The sequence below is a fragment of the Bicyclus anynana genome, chromosome 20 (assembly GCF_947172395.1).
Source record: "Bicyclus anynana chromosome 20, ilBicAnyn1.1, whole genome shotgun sequence".
NCBI lineage: Eukaryota > Metazoa > Arthropoda > Insecta > Lepidoptera > Nymphalidae > Bicyclus > Bicyclus anynana.
The window spans coordinates 12,333,870-12,358,389 of NC_069102.1; the positions used below are offsets into that span (position 1 = coordinate 12,333,870).

General features: G+C 40.2%; 2 protein-coding genes across 3 annotated transcripts; one reads left to right on the plus strand and one right to left on the minus strand.

Moving 5' to 3' along the window:
* The first annotated feature begins 327 nt into the window (after positions 1 to 327).
* On the plus strand, positions 328 to 12,048 carry LOC112047662 (antichymotrypsin-1). The gene is made up of 9 exons (XM_052887886.1): positions 328 to 487; positions 1,392 to 1,486; positions 5,195 to 5,338; positions 6,276 to 6,476; positions 7,002 to 7,100; positions 8,244 to 8,384; positions 9,665 to 9,877; positions 10,678 to 10,810; positions 11,826 to 12,048. Exons 1-9 carry the CDS (start codon positions 460 to 462, stop codon positions 11,954 to 11,956), a joined length of 1,185 nt encoding a protein of 394 aa, XP_052743846.1. The 5' UTR covers positions 328 to 459; the 3' UTR covers positions 11,957 to 12,048.
* A 575-nt stretch (positions 12,049 to 12,623) lies between these two features.
* On the minus strand, positions 12,624 to 24,479 carry LOC112047667 (peptide-N(4)-(N-acetyl-beta-glucosaminyl)asparagine amidase). 2 transcript variants are annotated; one of them, XM_052887883.1, is made up of 10 exons: positions 24,193 to 24,474; positions 23,340 to 23,516; positions 22,647 to 22,812; positions 21,893 to 22,071; positions 21,327 to 21,509; positions 19,901 to 20,071; positions 19,370 to 19,521; positions 18,203 to 18,477; positions 16,728 to 16,889; positions 12,624 to 15,466 (listed from the first exon to the last, which is right to left on the minus strand). In XM_052887883.1, exons 1-10 carry the CDS (start codon positions 24,403 to 24,405, stop codon positions 15,291 to 15,293), a joined length of 1,854 nt encoding a protein of 617 aa, XP_052743843.1. In that variant the 5' UTR covers positions 24,406 to 24,474; the 3' UTR covers positions 12,624 to 15,290. The 2 variants fall into 2 exon arrangements, 1 of the variants encoding a protein (XP_052743843.1); XR_008251895.1 differs by lacking the exon at positions 12,624 to 15,466 and having other exon boundaries at positions 16,750 to 16,889; positions 18,770 to 19,521; positions 21,182 to 21,509; positions 24,193 to 24,479.
* Positions 24,480 to 24,520: the final 41 nt, after the last annotated feature.

Sequence of the window (24,520 nt, forward strand, 5' to 3'; positions counted from 1 at the left end):
GGGAAAATAATAAAATATTCTTGTCTACGTACATAACTATATAAAAACAATAAGAAAAGAAGACAAGCAGGCCTAACCGAACGAATGAATACCTACTTCGTGCAGTCTTCAAAAAATAATATAAGTATTCCATTGGATGATTCATCACGATAACCAGATTTTCGTGTGTATTGCCTATATCTACCTAATAAGCTAACTTATCCTAATAACTATAGTCTGGCATGTTTGTTGATAACACTCGCATGATATGCGGATGACAGGGGGAAAGACTGCGCGGGTGTGAAATCGTGCGTGCGGGGATGTGACGAGCATCGACGAAGTCGCGGGCTTCCGTTAGTCCTTCATAAAACGAGATAAGCCTGGACATCGCATAAGGATAAACATGTCTTACGAATCGTAAAATATAAGGTGATCCTCAAGTTCACGGCACAGTTGGATTCCATCATTTGAGACGACAACATGGCTACACGGACTCTGCTGTTACTGGGTATGTTTACATTCATTTAGTTAATTAATTCGTTTATCTGATTATCTTTTCATTTAATTTTGGTGTTACCACGCCATAAAATCAATAAATCAAAATGTATGTCCTACAATATTTCATATTACTTTTATAGATCGGTAAATAAGACACAATATAATATTATGAATCTCGATTTATTTCCTACAATATATGTATATATATATATATATATATATATAAAAGAAAGTCGTGTTAGTTACCCCACTTATAACTCAAGAACGGCTGAACCGATTTAGCTGAAAATTGGCAGGGAGGTTGTTTAGAGCCAGGAGAAGGACATAGGATACTTTTTACTTTTTTTTTAATTTTTTTTTTTACTGGTAGGGGTAGGGTAGGGGTAGTTGAAAGTTTACATCGAGTTTCACGCAGGCGAAGTCGCGGGCGTCCGCTAGTATTTTATATTTAATAGATCTACGTAATGATAGGCGTGGATAAGTATAACCTCTGCCTCCGATTCCGGAGGGTGTGGGTTCTAATCTCTGCGTGTGTGAAGTCTGCCAATCCGCATTGGCCCTGCGTGGTGTACTATTGGCCTAACCCCTCTCATTCTGAGAGGAGTCTCGAGCTCAGCAGTAAGCCGAATATGGGTTGATAACGACGACATAATGATTAACGAGATTAAAAAATAAATATGTGACTTGAATTCATCTTGAATTATACTTTGACATTTTTTTTTAATATTAAGTACCTACTTTAGACATCTAGCACAGAATACTTAATTTAACAAATTTTTTTTTTGCAACGATCATCATTATATGCCTCTATTGAGCACGAGCCTCCTCTCAGAATGGGAGCGGTTAGGCCTTAGTCCACCACGCTGGCAGACAATGCACAAATTTGGAAAAAAAATCAAGAATTTTTTTTTAAGTGTCAATGGTGGGTGTAGTGCATCCCCATTACTTCCCATACACGAGAACTGACACCGGCGACTCGGTTGACATCGCCTCTATGAAACTTCTCAAGGTAAGACCACAGATTAAAGAATAATAGGCAAATAGAGCGCACGGAGCACCGCAGAACTGCAGCCATACCAAATACAATTAAAAACTAATACATTCTCGAGTCAGTGCGACACAAGGCGTAGCATCAGTAATTTTAATATTATTCAAGACTAGCGGACGCCCGCGACTTCGTCTGCGTGAAGGTAGATGTAAACTTTTAACTACCCCTACCCTGCCCTACCCTACTCCTTCCCTACCCTAGCCTACCCTTCCCCTACCCTACCCATTAAGTCTGCACACGCGACGGAAGCTTAAAAAATGAAGTAACTTCTCCCGTTTTCCCAACGTTTCCCTTGACTGCTCTGCTCCTATTGATCGTAGCGTGATGAAAAGTATACTATAACCTGCCCAGAAGTATGAAAAATAATTGTACCAAGTTTCGTTAAAATCCGTCGAGTAGTTTTTGTTTCTATAAAGAACATACAGACAGACAGACAAAAATTTTACTGATTGTATTTTTGGCATTAGTATCGACCACTAATCACCCCCTGATAGTTATTTTGGAAATATATTTCATGTACAGAATTGACCTCTCTACAGATTTATTATAAGTATAGATATATGGAGTCTTATGTCTTTAAATATTTTAACATCTGTTTACAAAAATTAAAAAAATAATATGGAGTACTTTTTTATAAGTAATTATTGATTATTAGTCTATTCTGATATCGATTTAATAGGCTAGTTGACACTTTTTTTTAATTGTCTTAAATAGTTCATTATCGTTCTACTAGATTGTTGTTGAACATGACGTTTTTTTATGGGTTTCACCGGCCAGAATGCGCTGCTTGTAAAGACTCATTCTGTATTATTCTTTAATCTGTGGGTAGGACTTAGAACTTTCCGAAATAATCTATTTTAGGAAGACCTTGGTGTAAATTAAAGAACGGCTAACAGAAACACGTTTTTAATTTGTTTAGACTTATAGCTTCGTCACGTATCTATTTAAATTTTGAATGACGTGATGCATTTGTTATGGTTTTGTTACATTAGGTCACAGAGTAAAGATCTTTACAAGCAGCGTGGTGAAGCCGGTGTAACAAACGTCACGCGTCCCCTTGACCGCATACACAAACTTTTTTCATAATTTGTATTTTATTTAAAAACTAGCGGACGCCCGCGACTTCGTCCGCGTGAAATTCATTGTAAACTTTCAACTACCTACTACTTACCCTACGCTACCCCTACCCTACCCATTAAAGCTGCACTTCTTTATTTATCCGCCTCTTTATTCCTCCCGCCGCGAGTCGCGTATTTCATGAATTACTTTGGTGTTTCTTTACCGATTTATATGATTCTTTCTTTATTGAATAGGTAATAAAAAATAGTGTTAAAAACATAAGAGTAGACAAATATAATTAGAACTGCTTAGCTAGGAGTTACACATGTTATTGTGGGTCAACCATAAAAGATAGACATATATATGCTCTTGCGTTTTTTTTAATAATTTTAAGGAGAACATTTCCCTCATACATGATTTCTATGTAACCTTAACCATTAAGGCTGTACCTGCGACGGAAGCTTAAAAAATTGAGTAACTTCTCCCGTTTTCCCAACATACAGACAGACATACAGACAGACAGACAGACAGACAAAAATTTTACTGATTGAATTTTTGGAATCAGCATCGATCACTAATCACCCCCTGATAGTTATTTTGGAAATATATTTCATGTACAAAATTGACCTCTCTACAGATTTATTATAAGTATAGAAGATAACACTAACAACAATTACGTAAATTGTTGTTAGTGTTAATAAATAAACTCCAATTATTTCTTTACTTTTTGTAAACAGTTTTTAAAATATTTAAAAACATAAGACGCCATTTTCTTGAATAATATTGAAAATTACTGATGCCGACGCTCCGTGGCGTACTGACTCGAGAATGTATTCGTTACAACACCATTGGATGGAGCGTACGGAACAGTACGCTCTTATTAAGAAGTGATAATGTTTAGTTCCAAAAGGATCACAATTATAATTAAATAATACACTATTATGATTAATTAATAGTTATACAACTTTAAAACCACAATGACCTACAAATTGCGTGGTACATTATCTCGTTCCGACTCTCAGAAATTTTCATTTCCTGGTAACCAGAATCAAGAATTTTCTTAAATAAAAAAGTTGATCGTCTCATCGAGATGAAGCTACTCACAAAAAATTAGTTAATTACTAATCAGGTGTACAAAATGTTCTACGGAGCCCTGACTATATTACTACTAGCGAATCTGGTCAAGCCTCGCTTGAGTTCGACTTAAGTACAATTTCTTCATACCCATTAGGGGTATGAAAAAATTGTACCCTACCCCTATCCTTACTCACCTACTATGGTTTACTAATGAAAGTAAAAGAATACTCATAAAAAAATAAAAATCCTACCCAGGAGTCCCCATGACTCAAAGCCCCGTAAGGGAGAAGACACACGGTGCGGTAGAGATGCGGCGCCGGAGGCCAGCATATAAAATATATCAACCACACCACACGCTGCGTTCCGTTTGTGTCTCATGTGCGTCATGTTTGTTACTCTATAACGCCGCTAACTTAAGCGATTAAGCTGAAATTTGGAATGAAATAGTAGATTGTTATACAAGGGGCTAAAAAGACCCATTATATACGAGGTATTTTTAGGGTCCGAGACGAAGGCGAGGGCCGCCTAAATAGAAACTGAGTTTATAATGGGATTAGCCCCACTGTTGTTCTCTCCAACACCACCTAGGTACCTAGCCTAACCTACCTAGGTAGGTATTTAAGCAAATCCGTCTCGACTTTGATGGTAACAGATTGAAAATTTCATCCATCTCCAAATTAGGATCACCATTCTCACTAGATGAAGACAACAATAACAATTAATGTTGAAAAATATGTAAGTTACGGTCACAAATTTACAATGAATTTCTTGAAAAAATTCAAGTGTGAATGTTTTCAATTCTTGAAAACACGCCAATTGTTTTTTAAATTATCGCTTTTTAATTTTATTTTTCTTTCACATGAGAGAAAGGCAAAGGTATTATACCGTACAGGATGTCCCATGTCTTCAAATCTCTCTATTCGCAACTCAATAAAAAATAAATGAAAAAATGAACACATTCCACAGACAAGAAGGCTGTATTTCATTCTAATTTAAAGTTTTTTATTTATTTTTCAAAACAATCAGGGCCTTACCTATAATGATTCTATTTTCGAATAAAACCTCCTCCGTTTTATAGTAGGCTAGTACATGACTAGTACTCGTAACAGACAAGAATTAAAAAAACAAAATTACTTTAGCCCCTAGAGGCTGAAATGCTTGTTTAGCCCCGCTGTGGAGTGGTAATATGACAATGTTTTTGAGCAAGAGTAGTGAAAATAGATTTTACTCTGGATTGACACATAGGCTACTTTTTATCCCGAAAAAATCCATGGTTTCCCGAGATTTGCGAAAACTGACGATTTTGATAATATGAATGTTTGTTACTCTTTCACGCCTCGACTACTGAACCGAATTAGCTGAAATTTGGTATTAATATATATTATAACTTGGACTAACACACACACTTTTTATCCCGTAAAAATCCATGGTCCCCGAGGGATTTGTGAAAAACTAAATTCCACGCGGAAGAAGTCGCTGGCGTCCGCTAGGCTGCTATAAAAGATTAAATGAAAACCGTAACTGCATAAACAGGAAACCTACAACGCCGCAGAAGAGAAGAACGTGGTGGCATCTCCTCTGGGGGTGTTGATCCTGCTATCGCTCTATGGCTCAGGAACTGAAGGAGAGAACAGAGAAGAGCTCGTGAGATATCTTAGAATACGCGATTTTAGAGAGGTGAGGTATTTGGAGTTGAGTGTACCTACTTCTTTGATAACAAAACTGCGCCTGCGTGGTGTGATGATAGTTGATACCCAGCCCTCATTCGCACGAGAGTTTTTTTAATAGACGTTAAAAAAAGCTTTCAAATACAACAAATGCATTGCCAATTATATGTTCACACGATACCGTTTGTAAAACATGATGCTATTTTTCGAGCAGTGTTGCATTTTCAATTTCAGGGAAATAGGCCTTCATTTAACTTCATACTCATACTTATTATACTTACATATTTAAAAGGTTTTTTTAACGTTCGTTAAAAGTTCGTTCGTTCGTTACAAGTCAATAATTAAAAAAAAACCCGACTGCCTAACCTGCTTGCCTACCTAGTCATCCGCCTCGCGTATTTTTTATAACGATTAATAATTAATAACGTTTTTCTAATTGTAGGTTTTTTGGATATGGCCATGACATACCATTTTGAAATCATTTTGATGACCTCTTGAATTTGATACCCATAACGCATTAATCGAAGAACAACTTTTTTTTTCACCTCGAGTTTATACCGTCTCACAGTCGTCGCGTTGGGTTTTTTTAACTTCACCTATCTAAGAACTCTTGGGTTATAAAGACAAATCTAACGATATCTTAATAACGTAAATCCGTTCAGCGGTTTGGAAGATATGAGGTAATAAAGAATATTACATACATATATACAAGATACACTCGAAAAACATAACCTATCTTGCAGTCGGGTAATTAAAGACCGGATGACATTTTTAATTTTTTACCCAAAACATGCGAAAACATTAATAGAAAAACATAGAAGGGGATGAAAAAACATGCGAAAACATTAATAGAAAAACATAGAAGGGGATGAAATAACATCGAGTTTCACGCAGAGTCCGCTAGCCCCAAATAAATAACAGATGAGGGTATATATTTCTTCACCCAGCTCGAGCTCAGATACGCCCGTCTCAGCTATCGGTTCGGCTCTATGGACCACAGCTTCCTCACTCTCTGCAACAAAGTGCTGGTCTCCGACAAATACAAATTGGAGCAGCATTTCCTCAACACAGCGCGATCCTACCTCAGCGAAGTGGACAATATCAACTTTGAGGATCCACAAACAGCAGCTGATTCTATCAATGAATGGGTAAGCTATTTTTTATTCTATGACAAGTTAGAGATTGACTACAACCAACGCCGGACCGAAGTTTTAGAATGGAGCGAGATCCAATTATGGCGCCTCTCCTGTTTGCTCCTAACATTATACATCGGAATGTCATACATTTTTGAAATTACCCTCATTTTAAAGCTACATTATTCAATAGTAATAGTATAAAATTTCATTCATTCATTTGGATTCGTTACGTTCCCCATGCGATCCCGTCGAACAAGTCGTGACTACTCGTATTTTTTAATATGAAAAAAAATTAAAATGAAAAAAAAATTATGAAAAAAGTTTGTTTTTTTTTCTTTATTCTTTCCCGTATGGAAAAGGCAAAGGTATATACCGTACAGCCATGTCTTAAGTATAAAAGTTTGTGTTATGCGGATGTCAAGGAGACGCGTGACTTTTGCTTTTTTTTATGGGTTGCACCGGCTTCAGCAAGCAGTTTCTAAAGAATCTCTCTGGTTACTCTGTGTTTAATTTATGTTTGTTTTTCATTGACTAAAGTCGGCAAGGAAAACAGATGGAAAAATCTCCAAGCCTGTCTCCGCGAGCGACATCGACGCCAGAGCGGCAGTCGCTCTGCTCAACGTCATCTACTTCCAGGTAACATTGAGATTAAGAGTCCGACCGAAACTAGTTTTCTCACCGAAACCGAAACCGATTTTTTTTTAATTTATTTTGTTGATAAGACTTAACAATTATTTATCATATCTATAGTCTCGCTAAACTGTACAGGCAGTTTATTAGCGAGTTGACGCTCATTATCCTAATTATATTTAAAAGTAATTGCTAAATCTAATTTTAATAACATAGGTACTTAAAACTAAGGTAACAAAAGAATTTAATATCATAAAATGAAAAAATAAAAAATTTACAAAAGGTGCAATTAAGACGATTGACGAAAGAAATTTAAATTAATAAAGAAAGACAATTTCTATATCATCATCTCCTTACCCTTATTCCATTTAATTGGGGTCGGAAAAATATGTCAATCTTTTCCATTCGTCTCTATTACTCGTCAACTCATCATCTCCTTTTACACACATGTCCTCTTTCACACAATCCAACCATCTCTTCTTTGGCCATTTATGTATATATATAGCAAGTAAATCCGTCAGTCAGTGATGGGGTCCCCAAGAAAAACTTTACTTTTATTTGTATTTATCGACATACTCCAGTTGTTGACACCTACATAGGCTATGGTTGTTATGCAACTCAGACTAAATACATAAGGACTAGTATCGCACCCAAATTCACGAACAAAATTTTCTGCCATTTTTTAAGGAAAACTAGCTTAGATTTCATACATATTTTATACTAAACTAGCTGTTTTTGTTCGTTTTTTACACCATATAACTACACAAAAAGGTATTTTTACGGAGGTTTTTAACCGACGGACACGATTGTAAACTATGAAACATCGATTCTTTAGAAACAGTGTTTATAATCGCATAAGATCGTTGATGATGTACGTTGACAGAAAAATAATGTCTTGCGAGGCAGGTCTTTATCTAATTAGTCTGAGTTATGCAAGCTATCGTATGTGTGACTGATGATTCCTATGTCTGCGTAATTATTTACAGCTTTAACTCTTGTTGTGAAAGTTCGGCCGTGGCTTCAGTTTCGGCCTAATGACGGATAATGACATATTTTTTTAGTTTTTAAAACGTTAGCGTTTGTAGAAAGAGAATTTATGTCTAACTTAGCTAAAGGCCCTGTAGAAGATAATATGTGATGTATTCCCAGGGTCATTGGCACGTGCCGTTTAATGCCAGCAACACCAAGGAGCAGGAGTTCCACGTGGACAGATCCACCAGCGAGCTGAAGCCCATGATGCACCTGGAGCAGCCTCTGATCTACCGCGACAGTCCCGAGTTGGGCGCCAGGGTATGTTAGCTACCAAGATTTTTTTTTAATTTGGCCAATATCCTGATTCCCCTCCTACTAGTCGGAAAAGAGTCAGGTATCGGTAGCCTGGGCGTGATAATAGTCCAGTGAGCTATTGAGGCAATGATAATATTTTTCCTCCCTTCCTGTTTATATCTTTTTAATATTAGTGTGATATATATGTCGCCGTGGAAGCTTGGCTCACTGAAAAATCTATAACCTCAAACCTAATAATTATCATGTTTACTCTTTAGCTATTTCGAATCGACTTATTATCTTGTAATCTAATCATTTCTAACGAAACTAAATTAACAATCAATCGCGTTAGTGATTTTGTTCGATAATGTTTCGTAATGAAGTAATTATTGATCTTAAATTGTTTACTGTGGGCATGGAGAGCATGTCGGGCAGGGTTGGTGAGTGTTTACTAGTTAAAAGGCGCCTTTAAACCACACCCTTGGTCACAAGTCCTGGGACTTGCTCGATGTGCTTCCTCTACCACAACTACCAGGTTAAAATAGTAAAATTAAGGGTAGTCTATTGTGTAAGCGATTAGTGAGGTTAAGCATAGCATACCTATTGTAACTGGCAGAGCCGATGACCAAGGTCGGGTCAGCGGTTCTGTCCACATTTTTTTAAGGACTCTACGATTTTTATGACATATACTGAAGATCGAAGAAGAGGTTTGTGATCTTGATCGTCAAACGATATATCGTTTGTTATGAATAGGGTCCCAAAGTACCTACCTACGTACCAAGAAGATCAATTTTAAAAAACCTTTCGCCAATCGATATCAGAGTAGTATAGACATAGGCTTTTCATGGGTTGGAATGGATGATATTTAATCATCGATCTATTAAAAAGTAAGAGGTCAATGTATTTAATGGATAAAATGGAATGGGAATTAAAATAAAATACGGGATCTGCTTACTGTAATAAAACAAAGTAAGTAGCCAATGGGGACATCTTTCCGAAACCGATCTCTCTCTGACATTCCGATTAATATTATCAGTACTCAAAGGATAGCCATTTTCTCCCCAAACTAGCTGACGCCGCGCGGTTTCAACCGCGTGGTTCCCGTTCCCGTATGAATACGGTGATAAAATATAGCCTATAGCCTTCCTCGATAAATGAGCTATCGAACACTGAAATAATTTTTCAAATCAGACCTTGTAGTTCCTGAGATTAGCGCGTTAAAGCAAACTCTTCAGCTTTATAATATAATACCCAAATGACTATAACGTGCATCGGCTGTAATGTGAATATGTTTTTACTTACAGTTGGTAGAACTACCCTACAAAGAGTCCCAGTTCCGCATGATCATAATTCTGCCCAAGGAGATCGACGGTCTGCAGAGCGTACTGGACAAGGTGGCTCAGAAGGGACTCCTAGAGGACGTGTTCAAGATGAACTTCGCAAATACAGAAGTGATCCTCGATTTGCCGAAATTTGAGATCAGATCCAAACTGAACCTTAACGAACTTCTGCCAAAGGTGAGGAATAAGTTCTTCTGACATTCACTCAACAATACACACACGTGCAAAATTTAAAATCTGTTATTTCGCCATGTATACTAGCTATGGAAGAGCGGATTCTTCTAGTAGGTACAGAGATATTTTCTACTATTTTAGAATTTAAACTATTGTAAGTGTTATTCATATTAATCGATTATGAAAACACGGCTAAAACTCACGTGATATTAGGTCATATAGGCAGTTTGGATCGTGCCGCGATACAAGAACCAGCTCATGACTAAGGGCCTCGTATGGGTTCGAAACTAGTCGAGCATACTCCGACCTAATATCACGTGAGTTTTAGCCGTGTTTTCATAATCAATTAATTAATATTTTCTACTATTTACTCCTAAAAGAAGGTTTTAAACTCGCATGTATTTTATGTCATTTCAGAAACTGAAATATATGTTTTTTTTATTAGGCATACGTATCAAGTAGTGATTTAAAAGAGCGTATTAGTTTCTGGTCTTCTGTTTTTGTACCACCAGATTGGATAAGGCAGTATTAAGTCCTAAATTGTACCTAGACAGTCAGATCTCTCGATCATACCTAATGTGCATAAATATTATCTAACTGGGCACTGGGTATTAAAGGCCCTAAAAGTTACAGCAGTTTACAGTTATTATCATTGTTGGAAGTCCATACAAGAGGCCTATATCCAGCAGTAGACGTGCATCGGCTGTTGATGATGACGTGTCTGCCTACCCTAGTTGAAACCCTTGTGCAAGCCACCACCAAAACCAGTCGCAATAATGTGTTACTATTATAAAAATGTACAGGTGGGAGTGTCGCGCATATTCAATGAACCAGCACCAGGCCTTGTCAGCGATACGAAGCTGATTGTATCGCGCGCCTTGCAACAGGCTTTCATTACGGTGGACGAGGAAGGCGCCAGCGCTGGCGCTTTTACTGGTAAGTCAGAGCCGGATTTGAAAATTTGCCGCCAGTAGGCTATTGATTTTTGCAGCCCCTACTGAACTCTGAAATTCGATAGGTATCCTAGTCAATAAAGTTGAAATTTTTTTTTTAAATTTTAGTAGTACAGGACTAAAATAAAATCAAAAATCATTTATTTCAAGTAGGCTCAGTTTACAAGCGTCAGCGTCGTGACACGTCAGTTGACTATTTGTAAAGATTCTACCACCGGTACGGAAGGTTCTGCTGAGAAGATACCGGCAAGAAACTCAACAGTTGCTCTTTTTAAAAAATCATACATTATTATAATTTACAATTGATGATAACATTACAATTTCTTATAGTTATACTTTTTGTGTGAAGGTGGAAGCTGATCCAATGGCCTCTAAGCGCTTTTATCTTTAAGGAACTCATCAATGTTGTAGTAACCTCGACTAAGTAAATGTTTTTTAACACATTGCTTAAAGCTTGGCAGGTCCATCAAATATTAAAAATAATATCGATACATTTTCTTTATTTCTGTAAAAGAAAAAGCTTTTTCGGTCAAATTTGCCGCCCTAGGCTACAGCCTACTTAGCCTACTGGTAAATCAACCACTGTGGTAAGTAACCAGTGGCGGACTTACAAAATTGCCGCCAGTAAAATTTTCAAACCAGCTGTTAAATTTTTGCCGCCCCTACTGACGTCTCTACCTATAGGTGTTACTTCCCAATCTTAAAAATTACATTTATTACGAATATTCTATCAATTTAGATACTTTAGTATTCGTGGATTTTTACTGTGACCACGAGTTGCGAGCTATTTTTCCGCTCGCTGAACGTTTACGATCTTTAAGCGTAACATATATAAAACATGCGAAATATTAACAGAAGGGGGTGAAATAGGGGTTGAAAGTTTACATCGAGTTTCACGAAGTCACGCTATTCAATCCTACTCGTATGATAGAACAGTGAAAGAGCAAACATAATTTTGAATAGCTTTGAGTTACTTGACATATATCTTTTTTTTTTAGGTGTTGTAGGTGTTCCTGTGTCCGCAGACTCCCGTCCGCCGCCGCCGATCCACTTCAAGGCGGACCATCCCTTCCTGTTCGCCATCCTGCATGACGACGTGGTGCTGTTCGCGGGCACTTACTCGCACTAGAACGTCGCGTGTGACGTGAAGCGACGTGACACGTAACGTCATCTGTGACACGTGAAGCGACGTGACACGTGAAGAGACGTGACACGTGACGTCATTTGTGTCACGTGAAGCGACGTGTCACTAACGTGATCTGTGTCACGTGAAGTCACCTGTGTCACGTGAAGCGACGTGTAACGTGATGTGACCGTGTCACGTGACGTCACCTATGTCACCCTGTCAATCTCAACAATGGATCGTAACAAAACAGTGTGCGTCGTGGTAATGGAGCTCCGTTTAAATAAATAACATGCCATTTCCAGTTTTTTTTTATTCTTTACAAGAAGCCGTGGACTGTAATCTCACCTGATGGTAAGTGATGATGCAATCTAAGATGGAAGCGGGCTAACTGGTTGGAATGAGGATGAAAATCCACTCCCCTTTCGGTTTGTACACGACATCTTACCGGAACGCTAAATCGCTAGGCGGTACGGTTTTGCCGGTAGGGTTTTAACTATCCACAGCCGAAGCCTCCCACCAGCCAGACCAGCTGGTGAATTACTTCGAAAAATGTGAAAATTATGATGAGCAAACAAAGTATCGTCAATTTTCAGAGTTTTCATATTTTACACATTACACGAACACGAAAAAATAATAGTTGAATTTATGAATTTCTATAAAATATATGACACACTTTTTAAAAAAGCTTTATTGCAAACAAAGACGTAATTTTAAACAATACATAACAAATTATAACATGACATATAAAATGAGAATATAGTAAATCTGACCAGAAAGATAAAAAAAACACCTAGATTGAGGGTGCCAGAAATACCTACTTTTTTCTACTTCCATATCACAAAGCTATTCGTTCCTACAGGTCGATTGGTAATGTTCATTACCACCAACCGTGCTACAATGTTTTTTTTTATTTTTAAAAATTTCTATGGCATTGGCTACAAAAAAACATTTTGTATGCCACTTTTTTTTTTTTTTTTTTTATTCTTTACAAGTTAGCCCTTGACTACAATCTCACCTGATGGTAAGTGATGATGTAGTCTAAAATGGAAGCGGGCTAACTTGTTAGGAGGAGGATGAAAATCCACACCCCTTTCGGTTTCTACACGGCATCGTACCGGAACGCTAAATCGCTTGGCGGTACGTCTTTGCCGGTAGGGTGGTAACTAGCCACGGCCGAAGCCTCCCACCAGCCAGACCTGGACAAATTAAGAAAATCTCAATCTGCCCAGCCGGGGTCGAACCCAGGACCTCCGTTTTGTAAATCCACCGCGCATACCACTGCGCCACGGAGGCCGTCAAAACTGCACGTAATTAGACATTGTATCACTCACGCTATATATATTGTGCAATGAACCGAAGCCGAATAGAATTCACTCGTCCTTATTACATGACATAATAGTATAGTACCCGGTCTATAAATTGAACTATGTATAGTAATTCATTTTTGCGGGTTGTAAACGTATGGCGGGCTCAGACCAATTATAGAAGGACCTGTATCGCACTCATAGTCACGAACAAAATTGTCTGTCATTTTTTGAGGAAAACGAGCTTCGATTTGGTATTTATTTTATACTAAACTAGAAGTTTTTGCCCGTTTTTTACACAATTCAATTACACAAAAAGGTATTTTTACAGAGCTCTTTAGCCGACGAACACGATTACAACTATTTAACATCGATTCTATAGAGATAAGAAAAGTAACGTCTAGCGAGGCAGGTCCTATACAATAATTGGTCTGAGATGGCGGGTAATAACAGCAACGCGTTGACGCCAATACAATCGCGTACAAAACTTTCAATTATCTTTAATGTACTGTGCAATGCGTTTAACAGTTTCGTTTATAACTGTACCAGCATTTTGGTTCAACTTACTTGCCGGGGACTATACTTGTGCTTAGTTTTCGTCCGCAATATGACGTGCTTTTTTATTTTTCTGGTCGACACAATTTGGCATGTTTACACATTCGTAGACTATGCTAGACTTGACGTGGCATTTAATATTGACTTTAATTTAATAGGGTAGTTGACTCATATCAAATTTAATAAGAATATTAATTTCGTGTCGAAATATATCGATATCAATTATATAACAAAAGTTAAGTTTTCACTAATTGTCTGTGGTCTTTGTAACTGTCAATGTCAAAGTCAAAGTCAATCGATGAATGAGATGTCATTGTCAAATAACATTATCATATTATTTTGATTAGTGATGTGTCAATTTAGTGTCAAATCCATATTAAAACTGTCGCCTGTCATTTAGGCACAGATAATGAATTGAATTTATTTTTAATTACGAGTTATTGTCCATCTGTAACAAGTAATTTCTTATTAGACAAATATAGATTTTATTCAAAATTGAAATTGGCCTCATGAGTTCTCTTTAATTGTCCTAATTTATAACCAATTTTCACTTCTGTATCATTCATATAGTTTGGGCCGAGTTTGTATGGAGACTGGGTTTCTCATTTATTTTTATTTTTTAGCTTCACTTGTAACAATGTATGTAAGAAAATCTTGGAATTATAATTTTGACCCACTTCCCGGTCTTCGATTAGGATGAAATTTTGCACACGCTCTGAGTGACTAGCTAAGTAACGTCATTACAAATCCAACATGGCGGACTGAAATCCACCCCTATGATATGGATATCAAATGAAAGGGTTTGCTGTCAGGAATACGAAAATTTGTCACGTAACTTAAATCCAATATGGCAGACGAATTTTTGGTGCGTGCGAAAAACGTAACTATTTCTGTCCATTTTATGGCCGGGTTGGTTGGTTCTCATATTTTAGTAAACCCTATTTTGAGGATGTCTGTTAGGATAAAATTTTGCACACGCTCTTAGTTCTGATGACAATACATGACTAGCTAAGTAACGTCATTACAAATTCAACATGGCGGACTGAAATCCACCCCTATGATATGGATATCAAATGATAGGGTTTGCTGTCAGGAATACAAAGAATGTCACGTGACTTAAATCCAATATGGCAGACTTCCAATTTTCGGTGCGTGCAAAAAACGTAACTATTATATTTCTATTCATTTTTTGGCCGGGTTGGGTGGTTCTCATACTTTAGTACCCCCTATTTTGAAGATGTCTGTTAGGATGAAATTTTGCACACGCTCTTAGTTCTGATGACAATACATGACTAGCTAACTAACGTCATTACAAATCCAACATGGCGGCCTCCCCAAGATGGCCAAATGAAAGGCTGTCAGGAGTACGAAAAAAATAGTCACGTGACTTAAATCCGTCCAATTTTTGGTGCGTTCTGTGTTATGGCCGGGTTGGAAGGTCTTTTAGTACCCCCTATTTTGAAGATGTCTGTCAGGGTCTACTGGTCACCGGCGTGAGGCACGAGGTCTGCTCGCAGGTGGAACACGCCGCTGGTGTCACTCAGTGGCTGACGGAACAACTGCGCGTGCTGCCAGCTCACCGCTCCCGCGCCGCCGCTCAGCCGCGCCGTCAGCGTCACCGATCTATACACCCGCGAGTATGTCGCCAGTCTGTCTGTTCACAAATAATATGTTTTTACTCCCATTTCGTAATCTATACTCTACTCCAGTGATTCCCAAAGTGGTCTATATCGACCCCTAGGGGTCTATGACAACATGCAAGGGGTCTATGTCAGCGAAAAAAATTTGGGGGTCCATTAAATGAAAATGGTTTCCACGATAGTGGATCATCACACTATTTTAGAATTTAAACTATCGTGAGTGTTATTCATATTAAATGATTATGAAACACGGCTAAAACTCACGTGATATTACGTCGGAGTATGCCCGACTAGTTTTGAACCCATACGGGGCCCTTAGTCATGAGCTGGTTCTTGCATCGCGGCACGATCCAAACACACTGATAGTATCTATTTTTTACATCATACTATCTTATATTATCAAAACATATCGTCATCAACCCATATTCGGCTCACTGCTGAGCTCGAGGGGTTAGGCCAATAGTCCACCACGCTGGCCTAATGCGGATTGGCAGACTTCACACACGCAGAGAATTAAGAAAATTCTCAGGTATGCAGGTTTCCTCACGATGTTTTCCTTCACCGTTTGAGTCACGTGATATTTAATTTCTTAAAATGCACACAACTGGAAAGTTGGAGGTGCATGGACCCCGGACCGGATTCGAACCCACACCGTCCGAAATCGGAGGCAGAGCATAATTAACGGGATATATTATTACCCACTTATATCTACGAGTGCTACTTTTTAGATTCGTTTTAAAACTAAATATCTACCAATATGTCGACTTATTTGGGTCATTTACAACATTTTGACCATACGAATGGCGAGTGGCAGATATTCAAAGGGAAGTTGACGCAATTTTTCAATATTAAGAGTGTGGACAATAATGTGAAGAAGGGATGGGATTTTATTAACTCACATCAGCGACGAAACTTACCGTTTGGCAGCGAATTTAGCGTACCCGCAGCAGTTGGACTGACAAGATTACGGAGAAGTCGTGGCATTACTGGTCGGCCATTTTAAACTACGACATACATATCAATATCACAAAGCATTAATAGCTGAGTGGTAAAGATGCCAGATTCATCACTGAGAGGTGGTGTTTCGATCCCGCCTTCCGCTCGCCGTCTGAGCTTTCCAGATGTGCGGTCCCCATTCCAACAACCCAACCTCCAACGTCATCGATTCTTCGAACTACGTCTTCGTTGCTTCCCCCCCCCCCCCCACCCACCCTGACACAGCTTCGGACTGGTACAGCTAAGTCGGTAACTTTGGATCCTCATTTCTTTACTTACTGTTAATTTGAGCGGGTATAGGATCCTCATCATCGAACTGTAAGCTCCAGTCAATGTGGCCCGTCTCGTACACGGCGGTCTTGGCTTCCGCCGAGAACGACTTGAACACAAGGCCCTCTTTGGCCGCCATCCGCCAAGATATCGTGCCGGTGTCCTCGCCCTCTGCAATTATCCATCCACTCAGCGGTGAATACTTTTCTTCTCTTGGGTATAAAAGTTTGGCATATTTGTTATTATTTACTTTCAGCTCCCAAAAAAACCTGACCTGAGCTGACCCAAAATTGCCCTAGGTGAAAAATACCAGCGACATATCTCGTGGTTATATAATAATTTATTTATTTTGCTATTATCCGCGAAAAGTCGACAAACCCACGCGACAACGTCACCCAGGTCCGACGAAATACTCTCTACGTATGTTTCACCCCGAAACCGGAGCATTTTCAGGAGTTTGACTCTACAACGTGCAATTTGCAATTTCGCGGATAATAGCAAAATAAATAAATTATTATATATTCATGATGAACTTCCGCAAAGCAACACCTGCTTCTATCCAATATATCTCGTGGCATCTTAGGTCTACAGTAGGTATAACTTACGACCAGATATTTCTTGAAGAGGAACAGACAAATGTCAACGGGCTTAGCCCGCGTCTTCTTTTACAAAACTGGGAAAATCCCACTATGCATTGTTTTGTTCCAACTATTCCAACCCCAAATCCACGAAACTAACGTTTGACGTTTTCTTAAAAGACAAGTCCCAATTTTATATGGAGGCTGAGCCTTTATTTAACTAAGCAGAACTTTTTATCTTGAAAGAAAATAAAGTCTTAAAACCAAAAATAAAACAAACTTTGGAACCCGCATTTTTTTTAGTTAATTAAATAAAATTTATTTTTTTCATTAGCTGACAACACTAATTAAGAATTTTTATCATGGCAACATGCTTATAACTCACACCCTGACAGATTGACAGTGACTTTCGCGTAGTAGCGTTCGTTTATGGCGTTTTATAGCAATTTAAGGATTTTTTTTGTTTAATGCTTCTCTGTCTACCATTTAATATTTCTTTTTAACTTGTGTTTTATTGACATTTGACAATATTAAATGACATTGACAGCTTACACAGGATAAGAATTCAATTCCAGGTGTTTTTATTGGCTGTTTTGAACACTTTTACCATATTGTCTATGTTTAATTTGTAAACAAGGGAGCTAAACAAAAAAAAATATTTATCTAATTAAATAAAGAAAGTTCCAAAAATTCTGAAAATTAATTTCTCAACATCAATTTGTATCCGTAAAAAATATTATCGACCTGCTTAAAAATTACAAATAATAAAAACCCATTTTGGGACATGTCCTTTGGAGATGCATTATATCACTTGCGTAGCTAAAATAGAAAACGTATACGCCATTTCCATTACCTAACCATTAAGATGTGGTTTATCTACATAGTTCCGCATTTTTTGAGACTCACCTTCTCTAGCCAAGTACACCTGACGCCAGTCCTTCTCAACCTTCCGGAAGACGTTGTTCACATCCCACACTCCGTCATGCCAGCCGTCCACCGTATGCTGTGCATCATTGCAGCTGACGCGGTACTGGTCAGGAGCGGCGCAGTACGTCACCGTGGTCGTGCCCGGTGCAGAGAACTCGAACGTGTGGTGCTTCGCTTTGCCCATCTCCCCCCGCTCTAACCTCCATTCTTTGGAGCCGGATATTCGTCCGTGGGATTCGTAGTCTGTCGGTTGTCTGAAAATATTTGTTTCTTTTCTGAGTCTTCTTTTAATTTCGGCTTTTTAGCGACCATTGACTTCGATTATGGCAAGTTTTTTGGAGATAAGTATTTTGTTGTTAGTTTGTTTTTGAGTGAGAAGTCTTCGTTTAAGGTTAGTCTTTTTAAAGTGCCAATGGACTTTGATTATGCAGAGTTGTTTGAAGAAGAATTGAGATGGAGTATTAGTGCGTTAGTTCTAGGTGCTCGCGCAGCGTCAGCAGCGCGGACACCAGCTCCGACTGCGACACTTGTGTGTGCCTCACTCACCTCTCGACCATGAGGTCGGCCAGCTCGCGCAGGTTCCTCACGCTGAGGTACTTGCGGCGCGCGGCCGACAGCTGCGCGTGGCGGTGCTCGCGCAGCGTCAGCAGCGCGGACACCAGCTCCGACTGCGACACTTGTGTGTGCCTCACTCACCTCTCGACCATGAGGTCGGCCAGCTCGCGCAGGTTCCTCACGCTGAGGTACTTGCGGCGCGCGGCCGACAGCTGCGCGTGGCGGTGCTCGCGCAGCGTCAGCAGCGCGGACACCAGCTCCGACTGCGACACTTGTGTGTGCCTCACTCACCTCTCGACCATGAGGTCGGCCAGCTCGCGCAGGTTCCTCACGCTGAGGTACTTGCGGCGCGCGGCCGACAGCTGCGCGTGGCGGTGCTCGCGCAGCGTCAGCAGCGCGGACACCAGCTCCGACTGCGACACTTGTGTGTGCCTCACTCACCTCTCGACCATGAGGTCGGCCAGCTCGCGCAGGTTCCTCACGCTGAGGTACTTGCGGCGCGCGGCCGACAGCTGCGCGTGGCGGTGCTCGCGCAGCGTCAGCAGCGCGGACACCAGCTCCGACTGCGACACTTGTGTGTGCCTCACTCACCTCTCGACCATGAGGTCGGCCAGCTCGCGCAGGTTCCTCACGCTGAGGTACTTGCGGCGCGCGGCCGACAGCTGCGCGTGGCGGTGCTCGCGCAGCGTCAGCAGCGCGGACACCAGCTCCGACTCGGACACTTCTGTGCGACGGGACAACATCTACGACATAACATAACACAGAACATTACACAATTACCCAATATTTTATATTCCACGAAACTTATGTAGTCAGCATCATCATATCAGCCGATGGACGTCCACTACAGGACCTAGGCCTTTTGTAGGGACTTCCAAACATCACGACCCTAAAACACCTGCATCCAGCGAATCCCTGCGACTCGCTTGATGTAGTCAGTCCTCCTGATGGGGGGTCAACCAACACTGCGCTTTTTATTGCAGGGTCACGATTCCAGCAGCTTGGGATCTCAACGTCCTCCTTCGAACTATGTTCCACGCACAATTTAGCTTCACGACTCATTGAACTATGTCGGTGACTTCATCTGCGGATCTCCTCATACATGCACTTACGAGTACGCACCTGTTTGTGGTTGCTGCTGTACCGCCAGCTCACGTCCTGCAGGTCGTCGCGCGACACGGCGATGACGTAGGACAGCTGCTTGTTCCAGCCGTGCGAGTAGATGAGCGGCGTGTTGAGCTTGCCCTCGCACGGGTCCGCGTGCAGCCAGGACCTCGAGTCGTAGTCGAACACCTGCCACACAGCGGCGTGCATGACATTTTTAACCATGGTATGTATAAGTCCTTACTATAAGAGAAGCTAAACACTGGCTCATCTTTACACCGCGCACGACCACTCAGGTCGAGCGCCGGTGACGGACTGACTCATTGCCCCCACTACCAATGTACATGATATAGTGTATGTAGTATTGTAGGTATCTATTTAGTATACACAAACACTACAGTTTTTTTTTTTTTTTTTTTTTATTCTTTACAAGTTAGCCCTTGACTACAATCTCACCTGATGGTAAGTGATGATGCAGTCTGAGATGGAAGCGGGCTAACTTGTTAGGAGGAGGATGAAAATCCACACCCCTTTCGGTTTCTACACGGCATCGTACCGGAACGCTAAATCGCTTGGCGGTACGTCTTTGCCGGTAGGGTGGTAACTAGCCACGGCCGAAGACTCCCACCAGCCAGAACTGGACAAATTAAGAAAATCTCAATCTGCCCAGCCGGGGATCGAACCCAGGACCTCCGTCTTGTAAATCCACCGCGCATACCACTGCGCCACGGAGGCCGTCAATATGCACAAGAAGTAAAAATTGGAAAATTCCTTATTCAACTATGTATTTTGTGGTCCAACATAAGTTTGTATTAAATCCTAAGAGTAAACAAAGCATTCTTGCATCTATGAAGTGCACTACTACACAGAGGACTGCAATTATTGCAATGCCGATTGTAGATTTTAACATCCAAAAAACGTCCTTAACGATCTTGACGACAACATAACAACCCGTCCCAGTCAACACAAACATAAGCTACACAGAGTCTTCGCCGGAAGACGACATCAGGTCGTAGGGTCTATCTAATGGTGGTGTAAGGACTGATACACCCAAGGCAAAACATTCATCCCGAACGGCCCTCTTAGCCGTGGGACCGAGTCTCAGAGGAGACACCATTAGCAAGTCGTTCCGCCCGTCTCTTCTGTATCTGCCTTCAGGCCCTATTAGGTGATGCTACTGCGCTCGCCCAAAACCCCGGTGACGTCGCTGAGGTCCCAGTAAGGAGCCTACGGCACTCAGACGTTCAGGAAAACTGTATTAGTTTGTTACCGCGGGAGGTGGGGGCGGGGGGCGCTCACCTCGCACCACACGTGGTCGGTGGTGTCGTACACGTAGCGGGTGTCGTAGCCGAGCGCGCGGCACAGCAGCGTGAAGCAGTTGGCCCACTCGCCGCAGCGTGCGCACGTCGTTGTACCGCGGGAGGTGAGGGCGGGGGGCGCTCACCTCGCACCACACGTGGTCGGTGGTGTCGTACACGTAGCGGGTGTCGTAGCCGAGCGCGCGGCACAGCAGCGTGAAGCAGTTGGCCCACTCGCCGCAGCGGCCGCGGCGCGTGCGGAGCAGCGTGCGCACGTCGTTGTACCGCGGGAAGTGGTACACTGACTGACACTCTATGCATTGATACACCTACAAAAATTGATCATTTATCATCTATTCATTCTATTAGTTCTCGATTTTGCAAGTGCATCCCAAGGATATAAAATTTCGATGTAAACTAAAGCATGTCATGTTAACTGTTTTTGACAACAATTATGATTGTTTATGTGTTTAGTTTTCTTGCAAATTCGTTTAAACAAAACCTTAAGAAAAGGCTAGAGACAAGTATCTTAGCATTCTATACATTCGCTGTGTATGTGTGTATGGGTGTGGGGTTCAACATGTTGCAGAGAGACAAACAAAAGAGATTTCTTTTGAATCTAAATAAACTGGTTAACACTGAACTACATTCTATTCCATTTTCTGACAACACTATTTTCCTCCAATCAGCTAAAAATAAGAACAAGAGTTACCTCAACCCTGCATGTCTCAGTGTCGCTCTTTAAAGTGGAATTTTTCATAAATCTGGTGCTGCCACCACAATCAGTGCAGTCTGGCTGGTCCACCCACGAGAAGAACTTGTGCTTGAACCAGCCCAGCAGTTCCAGCAGCAGTGCTATATCGAACGACATGTCGTCGCTTTTCAGCTCACCTGCAAGGATTTGAGTAAATATAACTCTGGTACCTGACATACAACATCAACCTTTAGTGCCCAAGGGCGGAAAAGGCCCAGGAAAGAAGAAGAACTTTGATGCCCAGTAGTTACAAGGTCAAAGTATACTCAAGAACACCTAAATTTTTTTTTACCCCCTTTTAATACCAGAGATTATTGAGACATTGGAAACTAAGGTTCAAATGTTTCACACTTATTGCTAGGTATAATAGATATGGTAATACTAGCAGATGCTAGCATCTTCGTCCGCGTGGAATTTACTTTTTCACTAATTCCTCGGGAACCATGTATTTTCCAGGATGAAAAGTAACCTATGTGTTAATTAAGAGTAAAATCCATTTCCATTCCGAATTTCAGCCAAATCGGTATAGTAGTTGCGGCGTTAAATAAACATCCATACAAACTTCCGCGTTTATAATATTAGTAGGATAGGATTACAAACTTACATACACACTATCTAATTGTGCACTCATGGGCAAGGTACCCATTATGGTGGCGCTATTATCTGTCTGGAGGCAAGGCTTATCGTAGGCCAATTAATAATAATAATTTACCAGTTTTGATTTTCTTCTGTTGCTCCCTCATCCTGTCCAAAGCCTTTAGTTGCAGCGTCACCAGCGGGATGTGTTTGCGTGCTGTCTGCTGCAGATCCTCGTCTTCGTAATTGAGCATGTTGTTGAACAGGGTTTGGATTTTCAACAGCAAGCTGTTTTTTGTTGTCTGTTGGGATTGTTAGTTGATGGTTGATTTGTACTTCAAAACCAAAGTTTAACTTTTTAAATTTAGTGAGTACTTATATTAAAAATCATGATATATATTTGTTAAAAAAGTACAGTGGCAAAAATATGATAATAAAGCAATAAAGAAAATAGGACTACAAGTTGTGCAACTATTTAATAATAATTGGAGAAGGTATGCACAGAAATCGCCTATGGACTTTTTCAAACATTTCCCTCTATATTAGTAATACTTCAAGGGAATCATAAATGATACTGAGTTTTATGGCAACTCATATTTATTTTACAGTGATGAATGATGACTTGACATTTATTGCCAAGCCAAAATCTTGGAAATGTTGCATTACCAGCTACAACGTAGTAGGCTGCTTCACGCAACGTTGCATTGATTTTGAAATCACTATAATTTTCATTTGCTCTTTGTTTCAGTCTTCTATGGTCCACCTAGACGGGATACCCTAAGCATTTGCTTTAATAGCTTATAGCTAATCCAGGACTGATTCTACATACCAATACATTAGCAGGAACCAATTGAGGCAGCTTTTTCTGTGAGCTGACAATCTTTGTAACTGCCACATCAGTCACAGCAGGTCCACAGCAAAAGCTTATTTTTCTTTCCAAAGCCGCTTGAGCTATTCTCAGCTTGCTCAGTGTCTGCTCATTGGGGAATGCAAATCCATTGGGCACCTACAATCATACATCATATCATAGATTTTTTTTTTCTCATCTCTTATTCTGTTACTTAGCAATCTGTCATACAACATTGAGTCATTCGTCTGTTGGTTAGAGATTGAGTGTCATCAGAAGGAGTAAGACCTACTTTGCTGTATTCTAACTATCTTTCTTGGCTAGATTTTAGTCTGCAAAACTGCAAGCTGCCGTCTCCTCTCAGATTATTTGCCAAGTCAGTGACATTTGATACTGTAGCACTGTATTTCCTACCTGACTGTCTTAACATTAAGATTATGCCGGTGCAAGAACCAGCTCATGACTAAAGGCCCTATATGGGTTTAAAACTAGTCGGGCATACTCCAACATTGCATTAGATTTTTAGCCATGTTTTATAATAAATTAATATGGTGGTGAATATAACCATACATTCACCCAACTTTGGACAGATTTGAAGGCTCTGAGGTGGCCTAAGCTCCATTAAAAAATACTATCAAGCCTGCTCATCTGCACTGAAGCAATTGGTTTAAATCTAGGCTCAAACTTGCACTCCTCTATAAAACACAGGGGGCCTGTATATATCTTGATAAAATAAAATAATTGATTTATTTACTTGAAGTGGATATACCGCCGTTGCGAATAACACTGTACGATCAGCGAGACCGAGATGAAATTTATAATTTAAATAACATACCGACTCAAATCCTATGTATTTGAGATAGTCATCGAAAGCCTGACAGTCCTGCATATTTTTGAAAGCATCACTCTCAATGGTTCTCAGTTCTTTATCGTGTGGATTCTCTAAAATGTGGTTGATATTACGCAAAAGTTCGTGGAGTATTTTACTGAACTTATTTATGTCTTTGATGTTTTGCTCCACTAGGGCTAAACGCGCCATGTCCTCCATTTTCGGTTTATTATAATTTTAATGCTACGGAATGTTTATTTATTATCGCTCTATTGACCCATGTTATCACTCCATTTCACAAATCCACAATAATTTCAGTTTCACACTTGTCAAA